The sequence below is a fragment of the Myotis davidii genome, unplaced genomic scaffold (assembly GCF_000327345.1).
Source record: "Myotis davidii unplaced genomic scaffold, ASM32734v1 scaffold107, whole genome shotgun sequence".
NCBI classification, from domain to species: Eukaryota; Metazoa; Chordata; class Mammalia; order Chiroptera; family Vespertilionidae; genus Myotis; species Myotis davidii.
The window spans coordinates 3,556,403-3,573,604 of NW_006383012.1; the positions used below are offsets into that span (position 1 = coordinate 3,556,403).

The following is a 17,202-nucleotide window of genomic DNA, read 5'->3' on the forward strand; positions in this document are numbered from 1 at the left end:
GGCGTCTGAGCCGAGGGGTTGGTTTTGACGGAGATGAACAGCGACGGCAAAGAAAGGACAGGGCATCACGGAGGCCTCAGGGGGACACTAACAGAGGGGCAGGAAGGCTCATGGAAGATTGACTGTAAGAGAGAGGTGGGTAGGGGGACCAGAGAGGAGCTCACCCAGGCATCCCAGGGAGATGGAGATGAAGAAGACAGGAGACCTGGCCCCACGGCTGCCCCTTAATTCTCAGCTTCCCCACTTCTTCTCTTCCCTTCCTTTCCCTTCCCTCCACTTGGAGGATCCATACTGAGGTCTCATTGGTCTGCGGGAAGCCCCACTGCTAAGGAGCACCCCAAGGCCCTCCTGGGAAGCACACTTCAGTCCCCTGGTCTGGGCCAGAAGCCTTTGGTGGAGTTCTAGCGCCACCTCGTGGACAGAGCTGGAATGCGCGGCGTGGCCACACCCTGCACCCTGGGGCAGGTGGGCCAGGTTCAAGCAAATTCGCCTCTGAAACTTCCGGGCGCCCAGAAGGCTGAAGAGGCCGGGGAAGCACAAAGCACTCGTCCGAACCCACCTGCCCCTGTCCCCGCGGTGGCTCGCACAGCGTCTGCCAGAGAATTCCAGAAACCCTGGCCGAGGGATCCAGTGGGCGGGGAGGCAGAAAAAGCAGCGGGCGCGGCCGAAACTTTCTGAGTTACCGGGAAAGACAGACTCCTAACAGAGCAAACATGGATAAAGCATCTACTGTGTGCCAGGCTTGGTGCGAAGTGGTTCGTGAAGTTTCATGATGGCATCGTATCCCTATTATGTGGGGGCAGCTAATCAAGAAACAGAGGGACAAGGTGGCTTGGCTGGCGCGTGCAGAGCCGGGATCTGAACAGGCGGCCTCCGCCAGATTCTAGGCTGAATCACAAGCAAAAACCATCGCAGCTGCACGGTTAACCCGAAAGACCCCGGCCTCCTGCGCGGGACCCTACCTGTCCAAACTCTGGTCCGTTGGCAGTTTGGGGCGCTGTACCTAAGAAAGTCATGGAAATGGACTCACCCTTGACTTCTGGGGCGCAGCCTTCTTTTCAGCATCCGGAGGCCCCAGTCATGGATCCGTTCTTCCAGCACCTCCAGGCCCGCGGGCTGCCCCTCCCACAGCACTTCGGCCACTTCCCAGATTGCACGCTGAGGCAGAGACTGCGCCCCGGAGGCGGGCTTTAAATAATGGGGGTAATCAGGAAGCCCCGCCTAGGCCCTAGGGCAGGGGTTCTCAACCTTGGCTGCACATTAGAATCACCTGGGAATCTTTTTAAAGTCCTGATTTCTGGGCCTCATCCTCCGGGAATTCTGTTTCTTTGTTATGGGGTGAGGCCACAACATTAGTAACAAAGACACAGAATTTCCGGAGGATGAGGCCCAGAAATCAGGATTTTAAAAAGATTCTCAGGTGATTCTAATGTGCAGCCAAGGTTGAGAACCACTGGCCTAGGGCATTCCCCCCTCCCCCACTTATTTCTCCCTCCACCCCTATCCCTATCCCACCACAAATGTGGTGACCGTGGCCCTGCTGATACCATTCTGGTCACAGGATTTCAGATTTAGAAATGATTCATTCATCGTGTTGGAGAGAAGAATATATCCCCTGACCCGTCAGAGGGGCCAGGACTGCAGCCTGGTTGTACAGGGTGGTGTCTCCCTTGTTTTCCCACAAGACACAGCAGCTTTTCCAGCCCAGTGAACACAGTAGAAGAATTCAAAGCGAGCCCAACCGAAGCCTGCCCCGCGCTCAGAGCACCTTCCAAAGTAGCTCCACCTGCAGATTCCGTTTCAATGTGTTCTATTCTCTCTTCCAGACCTGGACCCACCAGGGTTGCTGAGGGCCCCCACCGAGCATTTGTAAAACACGGTATTGAAGATCAAGTCTAAAGGCCAGCCCCCAGCCCCCAGTCCTCAGCCCCCAGCAGCTTTAGGACCACCACCAAGCGGTCAGCATGGGGCTGGCACACAGAATAATAAAAATATTATCATATGGTTGGGTCTTAAACTTGCCCTCGTCCACAGAGTAAAGGAGAGGAGGAAAGAAGCCACCACACTCCAGGTAGGCAGGTGGCACTCTTACTAAGCAAGGGTCTTACCTACCAGGCTTGACCTGGGCAACCACAAGACAAGCAGATCTCTGCACCCTCTTGGCAGAATCATAAAAGTCAATGTAGAGGCCTTAACTTGGCTCTTTAGTCACCTGCACAGTCCAGATGGTCTCAACACCACCTTCCTGTCTCAAGGCTGTGTCCTTGAAGCAGCTGCTAGTGCAGGAATCGTGGGCGGGGCATGCATCCCAAGGCCAGGGATGGGGAAGGAGCCCCCCTTTGCAGGATCCTGATCTTTGGTCAACCAGAGGTCTTGTCCTCCCGATGACTCCCTCAACACATGTGCTATTCGCTACTGAGTTTTGGCTTTAACAAACGTGCAACCAATGGTAGCAAATTCTAGCCATCTTCAACCTCAAAGGCCCAGTTTCAGAGGGCTCCTGCAAACTCCATGTCACCTCGGTGAGCATGGCTGTCCTCTGTATTCTATGAGAACCATCTCACAATGGATCCTTGAAGAAGAAATTGGGTAGAATGAAGGGAAAGAATCCTTGCATGATCCCCACCACCACCACCCCACCCTGTCCTGACAATAGGAACTACACTCTGCCCTGCTCCCCAGGCCTCTGTCCATTGACCCAGAGCTTGGAAAGCCCCAGAAATAAGTGTGTCACCTTGGCCTAGAGCAGTGATGGCGAACCTTTTGAGCTCGGCGTGTCAGCATTTTGAAAAACCCTAACTTAACTCTGGTGCCGTGTCACATATAGACAGTTTTTTTTATATATATTTGCAACCATAGTAAAACAAAGACATATTTTTGATATTTATTTTATATATTTAAATGCCATTTAACAAAGAAAAATCAACCAAAAAAATGAGTTCGCGTGTCACCTCTGACACGTGTGTCATAGGTTCGCCATCACTGGTCTAGAACAAGTCTGGACTCTGCCTTAGCAGACGTCTTCAGCCAGCCACGTCACCCTGAGCCTCAGTTTCCTCCTTGGTAAGATGGGGCTGAGAGCACTTGCCCCATGATGCTTAGCACCGCGCCTAGCTCACTACCCACAAACACCTCCTAGGTGGGAGCACGTCCAACACGTTGTTGTCCTGGAGCCAATGAACTTCCTTCCAGATGCACAACATGATGTAATTTTCCATGTTCCACACCAACACATGGATGATCTCTACTTCACTGGACGGGAGCTAAACATTCTGTTTATTTATTTGTTCACATTCCATTTGGTTGGTGGTCATGGGACTGAAAGTCAAACATTGATGGTCCTGTCCGAGACGGACTGTGGGAGCAGGGCATTTCCCCTTCTGTAAACTTGAGGGCTGGATCCTCGGTGACTCCTAATTGTACTTTCAGAGCGAAAATTTGTCCTAAATAGGAAATAGTGAAAACCAAATACCAGACGGTTGCACCCCTTTCACACACGCCAAATGCTTTCATTCCGCCTGATTTCTTCTTCAATAATCAACTGTGAGGCCATCTCCATGCAACACAGGGGACAACTGTGTTCACTGAGGTGGTGTGACTAGCTCAGGGTCTTCTTTCTGCATGGGCACAAGGGAGTCGGATTCAACCCTAGGTTTGCTGCTCCCCGAACTCCATGCTCTTTCTGCTATACTCCTTTTATTTAAAATAACAAAAACTGATTGGAAAGGCTATATAAAACACACACAGAAAACTTGAACTAGACTTTCTTTTCATAGACCGAGGGCTGGGAAGCACCCAGATGACAAGTCACACATTCAGGAGGCTGTGCTATCAGCTGGAGAGATGGCTAAGCAATGAACAGGTCCCAGACCACAGAGTCCCAGTGTAGGAGCATCTGGATGTTCAATGAGGGGTCCAAGCACCGTTGTCTTAAAGCTCAATTCGGTCAAGTGAACTTGGTGGCTTTAATTTTTCTCTGAGAAGAAGCCAGTTTGGAAAAGACATTTATCACCCCTCCCCCTCCCTTGTTTCCACTTCCTGAATACACAGTGCAGAGCTGCGAGCCTCCGTTTTTGCCAAGGAAATATGTCTAGAGCGGGGGGGGTTCTCGAACTTGGTGTGCACTGGAATCACTGGGGGCTTATTAAGGCAGATTGCTGGGCACTGGGGTGGGGCCCGGAGGATCTGCTTTTGCAACAAGTCCCCAGGTATGGCTGATGCTGCTGGTCTGTCAATCATGCTTTAGGTCAATCCCTCCTTGAGATGCTCATGATGACTGTTCTACCTTCTTATGAGGAGACAGGCAGCTCTCTTCCCACCCCCCATGCACACCTAGAGTCACACAAGTACAAGTGGGGGTGTTTTGCTCACCATTGCAACAACGGAGAAATGATGAAGTGTGTGAATGTGGCCTCAAATCTTCCCAAGGCACTAGAGGAGGTGCACATTGTGGTGTCTGTGAAGGGGAGACATTCTGGGGGGGAAACATCTGGGCTGTTTCTCTGCTGTCTCCCAATACGAGCCAAGATGGGCCCAGAAGCAGCAGTTAGATGTTTATAAACATTCTTTACAGGTAAATTTGAAGATGGTTCAAGTTCTCAGGTGATAAACACGAGGGTGTATGTGTATATATGCATGTATGTGTGTGTTTGTATACATATCATCTATTATCCAAACCTAGCCCGCTTTGAGAGCAAAGGGGCCATTGCAGGCAGACAAGGATCTAGGTGTAGGATCAGCCCACCTATAAAGACCCCAAAGAGAAGCAAGAGAAGGTACCTATGTCGGTTCTTGCTTTATGCAGCCATCTCACGTCTACTGAGTTCTGTATCTCAGCTTTGTAAGTCAAGGGCTCTCAGGAGGTGTTTGAGGGCAAGTTCTTCTCCTTCTGATTTTCAACTAACCTGCAATATGAAGGGGCAAGGCATTTTCCCAGAAGGCCGGAAGCTGATTTTGCTCACTCATTTATTCTAATCACTTGGAGTCATAAGCAGCTTTTACACTGGTACCAAGCCCACGGACAGGGGCAATACTGGCTTGTTTGGACACAGGCTTTCCTTGACATGGGCAAGGCATTGAGCTGGGCATCAAAGGCCGACTCGGATGCCCACTGGTGGTTAAACATCACCCAGGGGCCTCCATAAAGCCTTGCTTCAGCCTTCCCCCACCAGTGGACTGCCCCTGGAAGGGGCGCCGTGAGCAGATCCCTCCTTAACCTTTCTCCTGGGCCAGAAGGCACGAACTGGCAGCAAAGACAGAAATGGCCCAGAGAAGCAGTTTACATGATCCACATAGTTTGTTGTGCTGATATGTAAACATTGGGGTTTTTCATATTAAACAAAATTTAGACAAAATTTTACTTTAAAAAATAGGGATTTGGTCACCACCACCAGGACCGTCTTGTAAAGGAGAGGAGGCGAGGAAGAGCTGAAGAAGAAAGTGGTCTGGACGTCACGGCTATTGAGACAACAGGCAAGAAAACACCCTTTTTTCAAGAAGAAACATTAGAATTTTACTAGGCACGTGAGTACCAGACAGACTGCAAGGTGTTAGAAAGGGGAAGGACTAAATTAGTGAGTACAGGGCTAAACATTAGACTAGGCTTCAAAATTAGCATCTACTTAAAGAGTGGCCCTAGTCGGTTTGGCTCAGTGGGTAAAGCGCTGGCCTGCAGACCTAAGGGTCCTAAGTTCGATTCCAGTCAAGGGCAGGGACCTCGGTTGCAAGCTCCTCGAGGACCCGGTTTCCCACTAGTAGTTGGGGCGCATGCAGGAAGCAACCAATCCATGTGTTTCTCCCACATCAATATTTGTCTTTCCCTTTCCTTTTCACTCTCTCTAAAAATAAATGGAAAAACATCCTCAGGTGAGGATTAAAAATAATAATAGAGTGGTCATGTGTTTGGGGACAGCAATAGTTGCTAAAGCAAAAAAAAATGTGTGAGTGGGCCAAAGGGTGAAGGCATAGTCCCGGTAATGACATCCCAGAGAAAGTCAGAGGGGTTCGAGTCCAAAGTTCAGGGAGAGAGGCTGGCAGAGAGTGATGCAGTGGTCTTGGGTGTTAGGTTGCCAGGCACCCAAAGGTCACGGACAGCATCACTGGGCACGTGTTGACCACCCCTGCCATGGGGCGCTCACTTGAGAGAAGGCTGCATCTGAGTGCTTTATAAGGATCCACAGAAAACAGTGCTTTAATAATATGCTTGCCTTACTTAAACTAATATTTTTGAGCAATTATGAATTAGTAGGAAACCCCAAACACTTCAGTACATATTTTCATAAACTATATAAAACTATGACAGAAGCACTGGGTGTAATGGAGTTTTTATAGACACCCAAAGAACGTATCTGTGACATGAACATTTATCTTCTAAGGGGAGCAACAGCTGAGACGTAGCTATATACCTACCTCCCTGGTGCTTGATCACCGTTCCAGAGCTCTGAGTCGGTAATAAACCACTCACTGAAGGCTCGTAAATTTATGTAATAGTAAGAGAGTTTCTTCTAACGCATTTTAATAAAGTTCTGTGTGAAGTCAAACGAGAACAATTGTTTGTATAATGAATTACATGTAGGGGACTTTTAACTACAAATGCAAGACATCAAGAATATATATATATATATATTTGGTTTATTAAAACAAAACTACAATCTGTGCTTCTTACAATACATTATTAACAGGCATAAAAATCAATTAATGTTTCCAAATAAGTGTTGCTCACAAAATCACACAGTGTTATTTCACAGTGAGAGTAATTCCTTTTACAATTCAATGTTTCTTTGTACAACAGGCACATCGTTTAATACCTTCCCTCAGGGCATTTCTGAGCTTCAGGTGTTTAGAAAGAAAGTCAAAAGTCTCTTTCAAATGCAATCATTAGTTTGTATTAAACTAAAATGCCAGATGCAAGTCTCCAGTCCCTAAAAAGAGTGTTTTAAAAAAGCAGATTTACATCCAAAGTAAGTTTTATAAACTTCGGTCATAGGTTCTGTCACTTCTAAACACTAGAACTATCTGTGGAAAAAATCTACATTCAATTGTGCAATTTTTTTTCTAAATCTGAATGAAAATCTTACCCCAGTTAATCGGTGTTAATTTCGCTACTTTCAGTGAAAAACCCAGGACCGCTGACGGCTGGCCTTCCCATCGAAGGACAGGGCCTGACCACCTTAGTTTTCTGTGCTGATGGTCAATAGGGGAGGAAATAGCCACTAAATTTAATACCTGACACCGAGTTCATGCTCAATGCCCGGTCAGTTACTGTTCTATCTCCTTAAAGATCTGCCCATCCTAGTGTTTCCCAAAATGTTTTCCAGGGGGAGCCGGTGAGCGGGTCACCGATGTCCTGAAGGGGAAAGGGTCCTGGGGTCCCGAGTTTGGAGATGCGGGTTAAAAAGGCTGCGTCCTCGCAGACCCTGCGCCTTCACTGCGCTGAGTGCACAGGGAGTTCCCGGGAAAGAGGACCCACGGCCAAACCTGCTTTCCCAGGGACACCTTCTTCTGTAGAACACCCCGCATCCCAGAACACCCCGGACATCCCAGAACACGCTCCTCCCTGGAGAACAGCGGGATTCCACAGCTGAGCCTGCATTCCCAGCCTTTCCCAGGTATTCCCTTGGCTCGACCTCACAAGGGAGGCTCATGGTATTTCTGTTGCTAGTCCCACACATCCCACTCTAGTTCTTTCTCTTCGTCTTAAAATGTGGGAGATCAAAAAGTCCCTCCCTTCTTCTGAATGACTTGGGACAGTCTCATTTTGAAAGCGTGCAGTTTCATATTGTTTATTATTGGGAGTTTTTTGTTTGTTTGTTTTGTAACTTGACTCACAGCCTTTCCCTGGAGGGCATGCATTTCAGGTTCAGAGAAATGCAGAGTAAACTGTAATAAATTATTTACAAGCACCTAGTTTGTTTAATCGTACATGGAGGCCATCCGCTTCTGGGAAACAATGAGAATAAATCTAAGCAAAACCGGAAACCTTACTGTGATGATGTAGGTGTTCTCGCAACGAGGCCCTGAAGAATGGGTTGTGCTAAACAACACGAGGGTCAGCTTGCCTGGGTGAGCGTAACTTTGGTTGAGATTTTTCTTCCTTAAAAAGGGTTTGAAGCACCAGTTAATTACAAAGAAGCATGCATATTTATTCTCACCGAGCTGAGTGGCGAGGGAGCTAGTGAACCACACATTGCATTCCCCAAAGCATCTGATTAGATTCCTAGAAATTGAACCAACCGAGAGGGAAAACAGAACCAGAGAAGCCGAAGCCGTGGTCCCTGCTCGGGCTGGCCTGGCCCGGCCCGGCCACGGCTCTAGCAGAATCACAAGCAGGGCAGCAGCGTCAGCCACTAGGAGGTCTGCCAACTGTGACATTCTGGAGAAGCAAGAGGCGGTCTGAGGAACTTTGATCGCTAATGGAGGGGATGAATGCAAGAGTCTAGCGACACGTTTGCTTGCCTACATAGGGAGCACCCACGGGGATAACTAAGCCTCCCCGTGTGTTCCCCCAGACGCAGAACATCCAGTTAGTAAAACAGAAGCCACAAGGTGAAGCCCACACTCCACCCCGGAGCCGACAACACTGACGGTAGCTGAATGGTACACGAGTTCCTACCAAGAAAGGATGTTCGAAATGGAGAGTGAGGTCGCAGCAGCACAACCTTATTGCTGTGAGTTCCAAAGGAGATATTTCATTCAAAGTGAAATATTAGTCAGTACCCTTCCCTCTCCCAAACACAGAATATTCATGAGATACGATTAGTGTTTAAAATCCAAGCTTATGAAAGCACAAACTTCATTCTCAGTACTTCTATATTAAATTCAAAGACGATATGCAATATTCATTAGGAGAGTCCCTCATCCCATAATACCTCGGAGAGGAGGAACAATGAGCTGTGAGAAAATGTTTTAATAACACATCTTTAAGAAATCACCAGAAATTACCAAAATTAATGAACACTTATGCTCCCCACTCACTAAAAAGGCACCTCTATTATGAACAGACAAGTTTTCATGATTTGCTGCTACGAGGCATCAGGATTGAGGCATATAACCCGCTAAATTTTTAAAGAACCTTGATTTTGCCTCACAGCTAAAGACCCATAAATGTCTCCCACCACTCACCAGGCATCAGGCCACCCCGAAGGCCGCACCGGTGGCACACTGCCCTCCCCGAGTGGGGACCAGGCCCCCGACCAGGCTCATGCACACGCTGTGTGCAGCACAGCGAGCCCTGCGCCGGCAGCCTCGGCCAGAGCCCTTTCTGCCAACAAGTCTCCCAGGCCGAGCCAACCACGCCGGCACAGCTGGCTATATGATTGGAGGACCTCCAAGAAACAGCTGTACCTGTGAGAGGAGGGACCACCCGAGTGGGGGTGGGGGGGGGAGGACACAGAATGAAGTATGAAACGGAAGTCATTCCTAAATACTTGCTGGTCATTTAAACGCAGCGGTACGATTTTATCTGCGCAAAAGTTGTCAAAGTCAGTTTTCTGGCCAAGTTCACCTTGAATCCTGCCAGCCAAAGGTACTTCTTGGTGTCAGATATGTGACCATGTTATCTCCATCCCTGACCTAATCCAACATGTTTTCATGTAGCTCTGAAAACACATCCTCAATCTGACCAGCACAGGGATACCTGGGTGTGATGTACACCTGCCCATTCTTTTGTAAAGCACTTTGGGTTGACAATTATTTTTAAAGGAAGATTAACAGTTAATCAGAAAATATACCAATGAATTCCCCGACAGCATTAAATATCACACAAGATTCAGTTCTAGAATACTAGTACAACTACATTTTTTTCGTCCTTCACAGTAATTAGTCCTTAACAGTTATACTTAAAATGTAAATCTTTAATAAACTCCAAAATCTTTTCTGAGATTTCATTTTGTAATCTACTGATTAGGAACTGCAAGCGGAGGCTGGGAGCCCCCAGAGCGTCATCTGCGGGCCGCTGTGCGCCTCGGTCGGGATGGTCACAGGCCCACGGAGGGGAGAAGGCACTTGCTTTCCAGGAGGCCACATTAGGGCAGGGCAGGCCTGGCCACAGGACGCACCTCCCACCTGGAGCCATAAAGGGCTGAGCCCACCAGGGGCTCATGTACGCCCTTCACCTGTCGGCTGCTCATTATTACAGCACCACAAAGCTCAGAAGATATTCCAGGAGTTTCTGCCGGTTGCACTGAGGTAGGAAAGTGCTGCTGAGTTCCAAAATAGACACTCTCTTTTGTTTGGTCTCTTTGAAAACCTAGAGAGAAAGTTTCAATTAAATGCAAACAGCAACAACAAAAGGACATTTCCGTCACCAGCCCTGACTGGTGTCCGAGACCCCAGAAGCAGCAGGACATGGGAAACTGTCTCCGGCCTTTAAGCACAAGCTCTGCCCGTGTCTGCGAGCGGGGCGGGGGTGGTGGGTGCAGGTGTGGTGCTGGTTTCGGGGAGGGCAGCCCGTGCACTAGCCTCTAACATATATGGTGGAATCAAGCCACAGACAGTCCCTGACAAAGCCCCCTGGTGCCTCCGCGGAACCCAGCGCCACGTGATACGAGAAAGTAAAGCACGGCTGAGGCTTCTCCTAGCAATACTCATAGCAAAACACAGCGAAATCGGTCAGAACACGGGGCGCCATCAACACCCCTGCCCAGCAGCCCGAGCATCTGGAAACACAGGGACACAGTCTATGCAAACAGGTTTGGAATGAAGGTGAACACCAGTAAAACTCCGGAACTTTCAAAGAAATCTGCACTGGCGGGCCTCGCCTTCCACACGCCCCACCCGCTCCCCAAAAGGCCTTCAGGGCTAATCCAGCAGGAACGGCTCCGCTTGGGGTCGACCCACCCCAAAGGGGGTTCAAACAGACCGGGTCCAAAGGGGAAGAGGATGGAGGTTAACACATGCCTTTCTACCGCAGGGGCGGGCACTTACCCCAATATCCTTAAACATTTTCACAGCGTTCTTCACGAGACAGTACGTGGCACTCTCAGCTGTAGAGAAAGAGTGAGACCCCGTCAAATGTTCAGGCCCAGCAAAACCCATATCCACAGTGAGAGGGGCGGAGGCCAGAGCATCAGAGCGAGTCAGCAGCAGGGCAGCTCCATCTCTGCTGCCGGTGACCTGTGAGGTCTGGAATGATCTGCTGTTTCTTTAAACCTACTTTGCCATCTTTTAAGAAAAAAAAAGGAGGGGGGGAGAAGAATAAGGAAAAAGAGAGAGACAGGAAAGGGAGGAAAGGAGACAGGAAGGGAAGGAGAGAGGAGGAAGGAAGGAAGGAGGGAGGGAGGGAAGGAGAAATCCTTAAACATCTTCCTTGAAGGGGTTTTGTGAGACTCAAAGGAGACATGCAGAAATCCCCTTAAACAGCACAGGTGATTCCTGCAGCAGTGGGGCCAGGAAGAACACAAGCCTGGAGGTCAGAAGGTCCAGCTCAGGACTGCCCATTAGCCAGCTATGTGGCCTGGGTGGCTGCCTCATCTAGAAAGTGACCCATCTAGATCAGATCTATACATCTCTCTAGGTAGAGCTCTATCTCTAGGTCCCTCTGTCTCTAAAAATTCCTATTCACAGTAGTTTCGGTTCTAAACCCTGTATGTATGAAATGCTACCCCACCCCAATCACACCTCTTACACAACAGACAATGCCGAGTGCCAGCCAGAAGGTGGAGCAACTGAGCAGGCCCAGCTGGTGGGAGTGCGAACTGGCCCAAGTGGGCAGCGTCTGGCAGGACCCACTAAAGCTGAACCTACACACCCTGTGACCAGGAAACATTGCTCCTGGATATGCACCCAACCTGATGCGAAACACGTCCACCCAAAGACATGTGGGTGCAAACCTGCGCTGAGCAGCACTATTCCCAGGGGCTCTGAACTGCCAACAGCCCAAATATCCATCAACAGCAGAATGAATGAATAAAATGCGCTAAATATTCATACAATGGGCGACTATAAAGCAACAAGAATAAACAAACAACCACATGCAACAACATGCAGGAACCTCACAAATGATGGAGCTATAGAGTGAGAGGTCAGGATAATTTTGCAATTTCCCCCCTATAATGAGCATTCCTGTAATCCAAAAAGTCAGAGATTTAAAAGAAGCCAGACTAGCGGCATGCGTACCGTAGGCAGCAACATTTCTTTCTGTTCTCGTTATGAGGTATTTGTGCAGCCGCTGCAGGTACTCCGGCTCCGGGATGGGCCCGCTGAAGTTGTGGATGAACATGGCAGCGGAGCTGTAGGCCTCCAGCAACGGGCCCAGCAGCCTCTGCAGGAAGGTGAGGAACTGCTGGTGCTCCTTGGATTGGCTCACCTGTGCAGGAGCGGAGACAACGCGTGAGGAGCGACAGGAGCGACGGCAGGCTGACAGGGGACCCTCCTGGGAGGACCCGGGAGTGAGAAGATGCTCTCACGGTCACTGCACAGAGCCGCCTGCCGCTCGTGTGCACAGGGAAAGCCTCTGTGGGGAATGACCCTCGGTGCTGAAATGCGCGCTTTTTCGCAGGCATTGACTTTTACGGGACTTGAGATTTGCGTTCACTGAGCAGCTGCCTAGAAAGAACCGTGGTACTTGAACAGCATAATTATGACACACTGTCATCACTGAGAGTAGCTGGTCCTGAGGCTAGTCTCTACAGGGTTGGAAACCTGACTCAACAGTCACTCAAGGGCACAAAAAGGTCACATGACAAGACCACAAGATCATCTCTGTCCTCCCCAGTCCCCACTTCCTGGCACACCCCGCCCTGCCCCCCACCCCTTGGCCTTCAGCCCACTAATAAAACCCCAAAGGGAAAAACTTCTGTCATTTGGAATCTCCAGAAGCCATACCTCCTGACTGTGTGTATGTGTGGTGAACTAGGCGTGTCATCCCACTGCAGAGAAAGTATCCACTTAGGGTATTCAGAAAAGATGGGCCACTATTACTGATCTCTAAAATTACAAGTTAGACAAAATTGATTTTTCTAAATGAGGGACAATCAAACTTCTAAAAATCCAAATTTTCTCCTGTGATAAGATTTGTTTTCATTGAAGGCAAACAGCTGATGTAGAACATTCAGAAGGGATGGCAAGATGGAGAATGGCTCAAAAGGAGCAGCCAGGCCAAGGACAGCTGGGTGTTATTCTCTCCCACAGCTGGTGGGGTACCCCCTTGCTTGGTGACTGAACATTAAAACGCCTCTTTAGGGGCGAGTGTGGGTGGGCACAGGTCTGAACCTGCTTGTTCTGTGCAAGGTCTCGAACGGCGCCATCCAGGACATTCACCTCCCTCCATGTCCGCTCTTGTTTCCTCTTCTATTCAATTATACTCAAGCTGAACAATTTCAGGTATTAATTCAACAGCTCGAGAGCCTTTATTCTCTAGGCAGAAAGCACCATGCTGGGTTTGTGGGTACTTTGGCTAAGAATAAGCTACCAGGGTCCCAGTTTATCAGCCTCATTAGCTAGTGGCAACATGAACCTCAAGTCATCACTGTAAAGTCGCCCACAATTCTTCCCCAAAGTACCTTCAGGTAGCAGTCTCGCTGCTCCTCACCAAAATCACTGTCTTCGTCTTCTTCATCGCTTCTCCAGGACAAAGGTTCGGGAAGCTTCTTGTCCCACTGCTGCTCAGCAAGACCAGGGCTAACATCTTCCTGGTCATCTTGCTATGCCAGGGGATGAGCAAGAGTCAGCACATAGGCACAGGCACACGCCACTGCCAGCTGGACCCACCACGGCAGTTTCTCTCATTCCCTCTCCGCTCTTCTCTGCCCACCACTTGCAAGGTCCATCCACCTCCCTCTCCAAACTCAGAATCACTCGGGAGAGAGCGAGGAAAGAACAAAGGAAAGAGGGGGAAAGCTACCAAAGACATCAAATAAAAATATCGTCACCTCTTCTAATTTGATATCTTCTTTTCCAGGCCATACTCACTCTACTGAATTTACCAACATTAAAACAAAATCTCAAAAGAGAAAAATGCTATGTGCAAGCTACAAGCACACTGAGAGTAAAACATCTCATCTTAGAACAACTTCAGGATCTGGAATTGTCAGGATATGTTTTAGACAACACCAGTTACACGGAAGGAACCAAAATGTCACACAATCCTGGAGACATTTACTCTCCCCACGCTGATTTTTCTCGTCTGTTCACCTGGATCTGACTACAGATCTAATGTAATTATTAGTTAAAATAACTGGTTGTAATACTGGTTAAAGTAGTTGGTGGAAAGGACAAGGAAATGAAGAGCAAGAAACTAAACTAAACAAAGGCAAACAAAGGTGAGCGAATGATTCCCCTTACCTCTGCGACCGTGAGAATGCCGTACTGGAGGAACCTCCCCACTGTTTCATGGCAGACTTGGTAAAACGTCTGGCAGGGCTGGAAAGAAGAGACATTCAAGGTCAATGTCACAATCCTATACCTCTTTTAGTAAAAACAGAAAAACACCGTATAAAGTAGCTTCCAAATATGTCCATGATATGACCTACCTCACTGCGCTGGGCAAGTCCTAAGATTTCCGATGCCCGCCCTCCTGATAAATATGGGTGGTCACTCGCAAAGCCACAGAAGAGGCCTGGTTCTCTGGACTGGCAGAGCACACAGTGTGGCAGCACCCAGAAAGGGTGCTCCCAAGCTCAGCCTCCCCCCAACCCCAAGGGAAGCAATCCTTAGAGGGGCCGCTTGTCACACCCCACCACCCGTTCTTCTTCTTTACAAGACAATTTCTCTGCAAAAGCTCTCACAGCTTTGTGTAGATACTGTACACAAAGGTGGTGGATGAGGAAACACAATGTTCAATATTCAGAAAAGACCCAGGAAAAGGATAAAGGCAAACCTGAGAGCCTATTTACCCTCTCCCTTCCCAGTCCGCCCCCCAGGGCTGAGGCAAGAGATTCCCCAACAGGCCCAGCAACATGCCTCCTATGAAGAAGCCAGTGGAGGAGGGCCCTCATCACACACGTGCTCACAGACGTCCCAATTGCAGGACAGTAGACTTTAAATAGAATATGAGTTCTACCTGTTGATGACTTTGAGGAAAGAGCACTCTCTACTGCTTAACACGCATGCCTCGTTATAAACAACTGCAAGTGCATGGACATAACATGCGAGCTCACCAGGACTGCTGGGCCTCAGTCTCCCCGTTTGTAAAGTGAGGATGGGGCTGAGCAGATGATTTTAAGATTGTTTCTGACTCTTATTGTCTGTGGTTCCATCATCCACGAGTGAGCATGTTAATTATTTACAAACCTCTGACCCAGTGCCTTATGCAAAATAAGAGCTCGGTAACCTTGGATCTGACTGATGCAGAATGTCAAGCAGTTGCCCAACACACCTCACAGGGCACAAAGCGGTCACTGGAGCAGTGACCCCAACAGCCACATCCACACAGTAAACAACATATTAGTCTGGAGTAGAATGTAAAGCCTCAGTAACAGAGAAAGACAAAGTTGGTTTTTATTTTCATAAAAATGCTCAAGAAAAAGAGAACAGGCAAAGAGTTGTTACTTACGAGAGAGATAGTGCCCTCATTAGACAGCAGGTAGCACAGGCTGGCCGCCTTCCGCACCAGCTGCTCCTGGCTGATCAGGGTGGGGGCCCCGCCGGCAGGCACGCCCGCACCCTTCTTGTTCAGGACTGCGTAAAGGCTGCAGGCTGAGGAGATGAACGCATCAATGAAGCTGCAGCCTCAGAGCTCCAAGGAAAACCTCAACTGGCTCGGAGAGCTTGGACTACCTTAACAGCTGCTACATCAAAAATAATTACCTGCATTTCAGGGTGAATTTAAACAAATTCCCTCAGGACTTACTTCTCATGTGTCCATGTGATCCCAGCTCCATCCAAGGCCTTCCTCTGGGGCCCGTCCCCTCTGCTCCCTTTCTCCCTGCGCCCCTGATCACAACTGAGCCCCACCACTCACATCACCGCCATGTGTGTCTCCTCTCACTTAGTCTTTCAGCTTCTGGACAGCAAGGCACCTTACCTCTCTCCCTCAATCATAAGTGTAATACTATGCCATAATTCATGAGCTACTTGCTGAATAATAGATGCAAAAATAAGCTATAAACAGTGATACAGATTATATTCTTATTTGAAGTTTAAAAATAGAGCAACACGTTCCCTCAAACAGGGGTTATCATCCAAACTGAAGTAGACCCCAGGGTGTTTTAGGCCCTTGTATTTTTCTGTGAAAATGTTCCAGGGCCCAACATACCTATGATGGCCTCCATGATAAAGACGTGCAGGACGCCGTTGCTGTAGAAGTTAAGTTCAAAGACTGATGGGACAGTTGTGCTGGGAGTAATAAAAAACTCATCGTTCCTGCTGGTGTGGGTGATTGTGATGCAATTTCCCAGCAGCTGTATGGCATGTATGACCACATCTTCGGAATTTCCCGAGAAGCCCAGGTCAAAATCACGGGCCAGCACTTCCTCCTTCATCACAAAGAAGTCCTCCACCAATGTGGAGAGATCGATTCCCTAGAGAAACACGCAGAAAGGTTTCAGGACAGGGAAAACTACTTCCCAAAAGGCTGAGAGGCCGCTCAGAGGATTTTTTCTTGCCTTGGCTTTCCTGCAGCTCCATGTCAGCACATACAGAAAAAGGGTCACACCATCAATTCAGAGAAAGTAAAAAAAAAAAAAACTGATTAAAAAGCTGGTCCCCCAGAATGTCAAGAAATTGATATTCCACATCCAGAGAGCACTCTAGCCACACATGTGCTATGAGCACTTAAGATCACAGAGAGCAGAAGCCACCACCTGAAAGCAAGAAGTGCTTATTTTTAGCAAGAATTTCCCCATTAAATACCTATCTGACAAATATGTATTGGGTACCCACAGACACTGGCACTATATTTGGTGAGAACATGACCAGTCCCATCTTAGCATTAGTGCACTGTAGGAAGGTGGAACGTGCACTTTTAAAAAAATCAAATAGCTAAACACAATGTGTGTATATATGCATATATATATTTATTTACATTAACTATACCACTCAAAGTATGTCTTACTATTACTGTATCTATAATAATAAAAGCATAATATGCTAATTTAACCAGATGTTCTTCCGGATGAAGCAGCGGTGGGTGGAGGCTGAGGTTGAGGCAGAGGCGGCCGAGGCAGCGGCAGCAGGGGGGAGCCCCTTGCACGAATTTTGTGCATCAGGCCTCTAGTGTGTGTGTGTGTGTGTATTATATATATATATCTGTATATGTTATATATG

The 17,202-nt window shown here is 48.4% G+C and overlaps 1 protein-coding gene across 1 annotated transcript in view; it reads right to left on the reverse strand.

The window, feature by feature from the left end:
• Positions 1-6,612: 6,612 nt before the first annotated feature.
• GPAM (glycerol-3-phosphate acyltransferase, mitochondrial) overlaps positions 6,613-17,202 on the reverse strand; it is an 80,281-nt gene continuing 69,691 nt past the window's right edge. The window contains exons 17-21 of the mRNA XM_015557959.1: positions 14,281-14,358; positions 13,500-13,640; positions 12,115-12,304; positions 10,924-10,982; positions 6,613-10,246 (exon numbers count right to left, since the gene is read on the reverse strand). Of these exons, the coding sequence (XP_015413445.1) occupies positions 10,130-10,246; positions 10,924-10,982; positions 12,115-12,304; positions 13,500-13,640; positions 14,281-14,358 (585 nt within the window). The 3' untranslated portion in view covers positions 6,613-10,129. The remainder of the gene's footprint in view (positions 10,247-10,923; positions 10,983-12,114; positions 12,305-13,499; positions 13,641-14,280; positions 14,359-17,202) is intronic.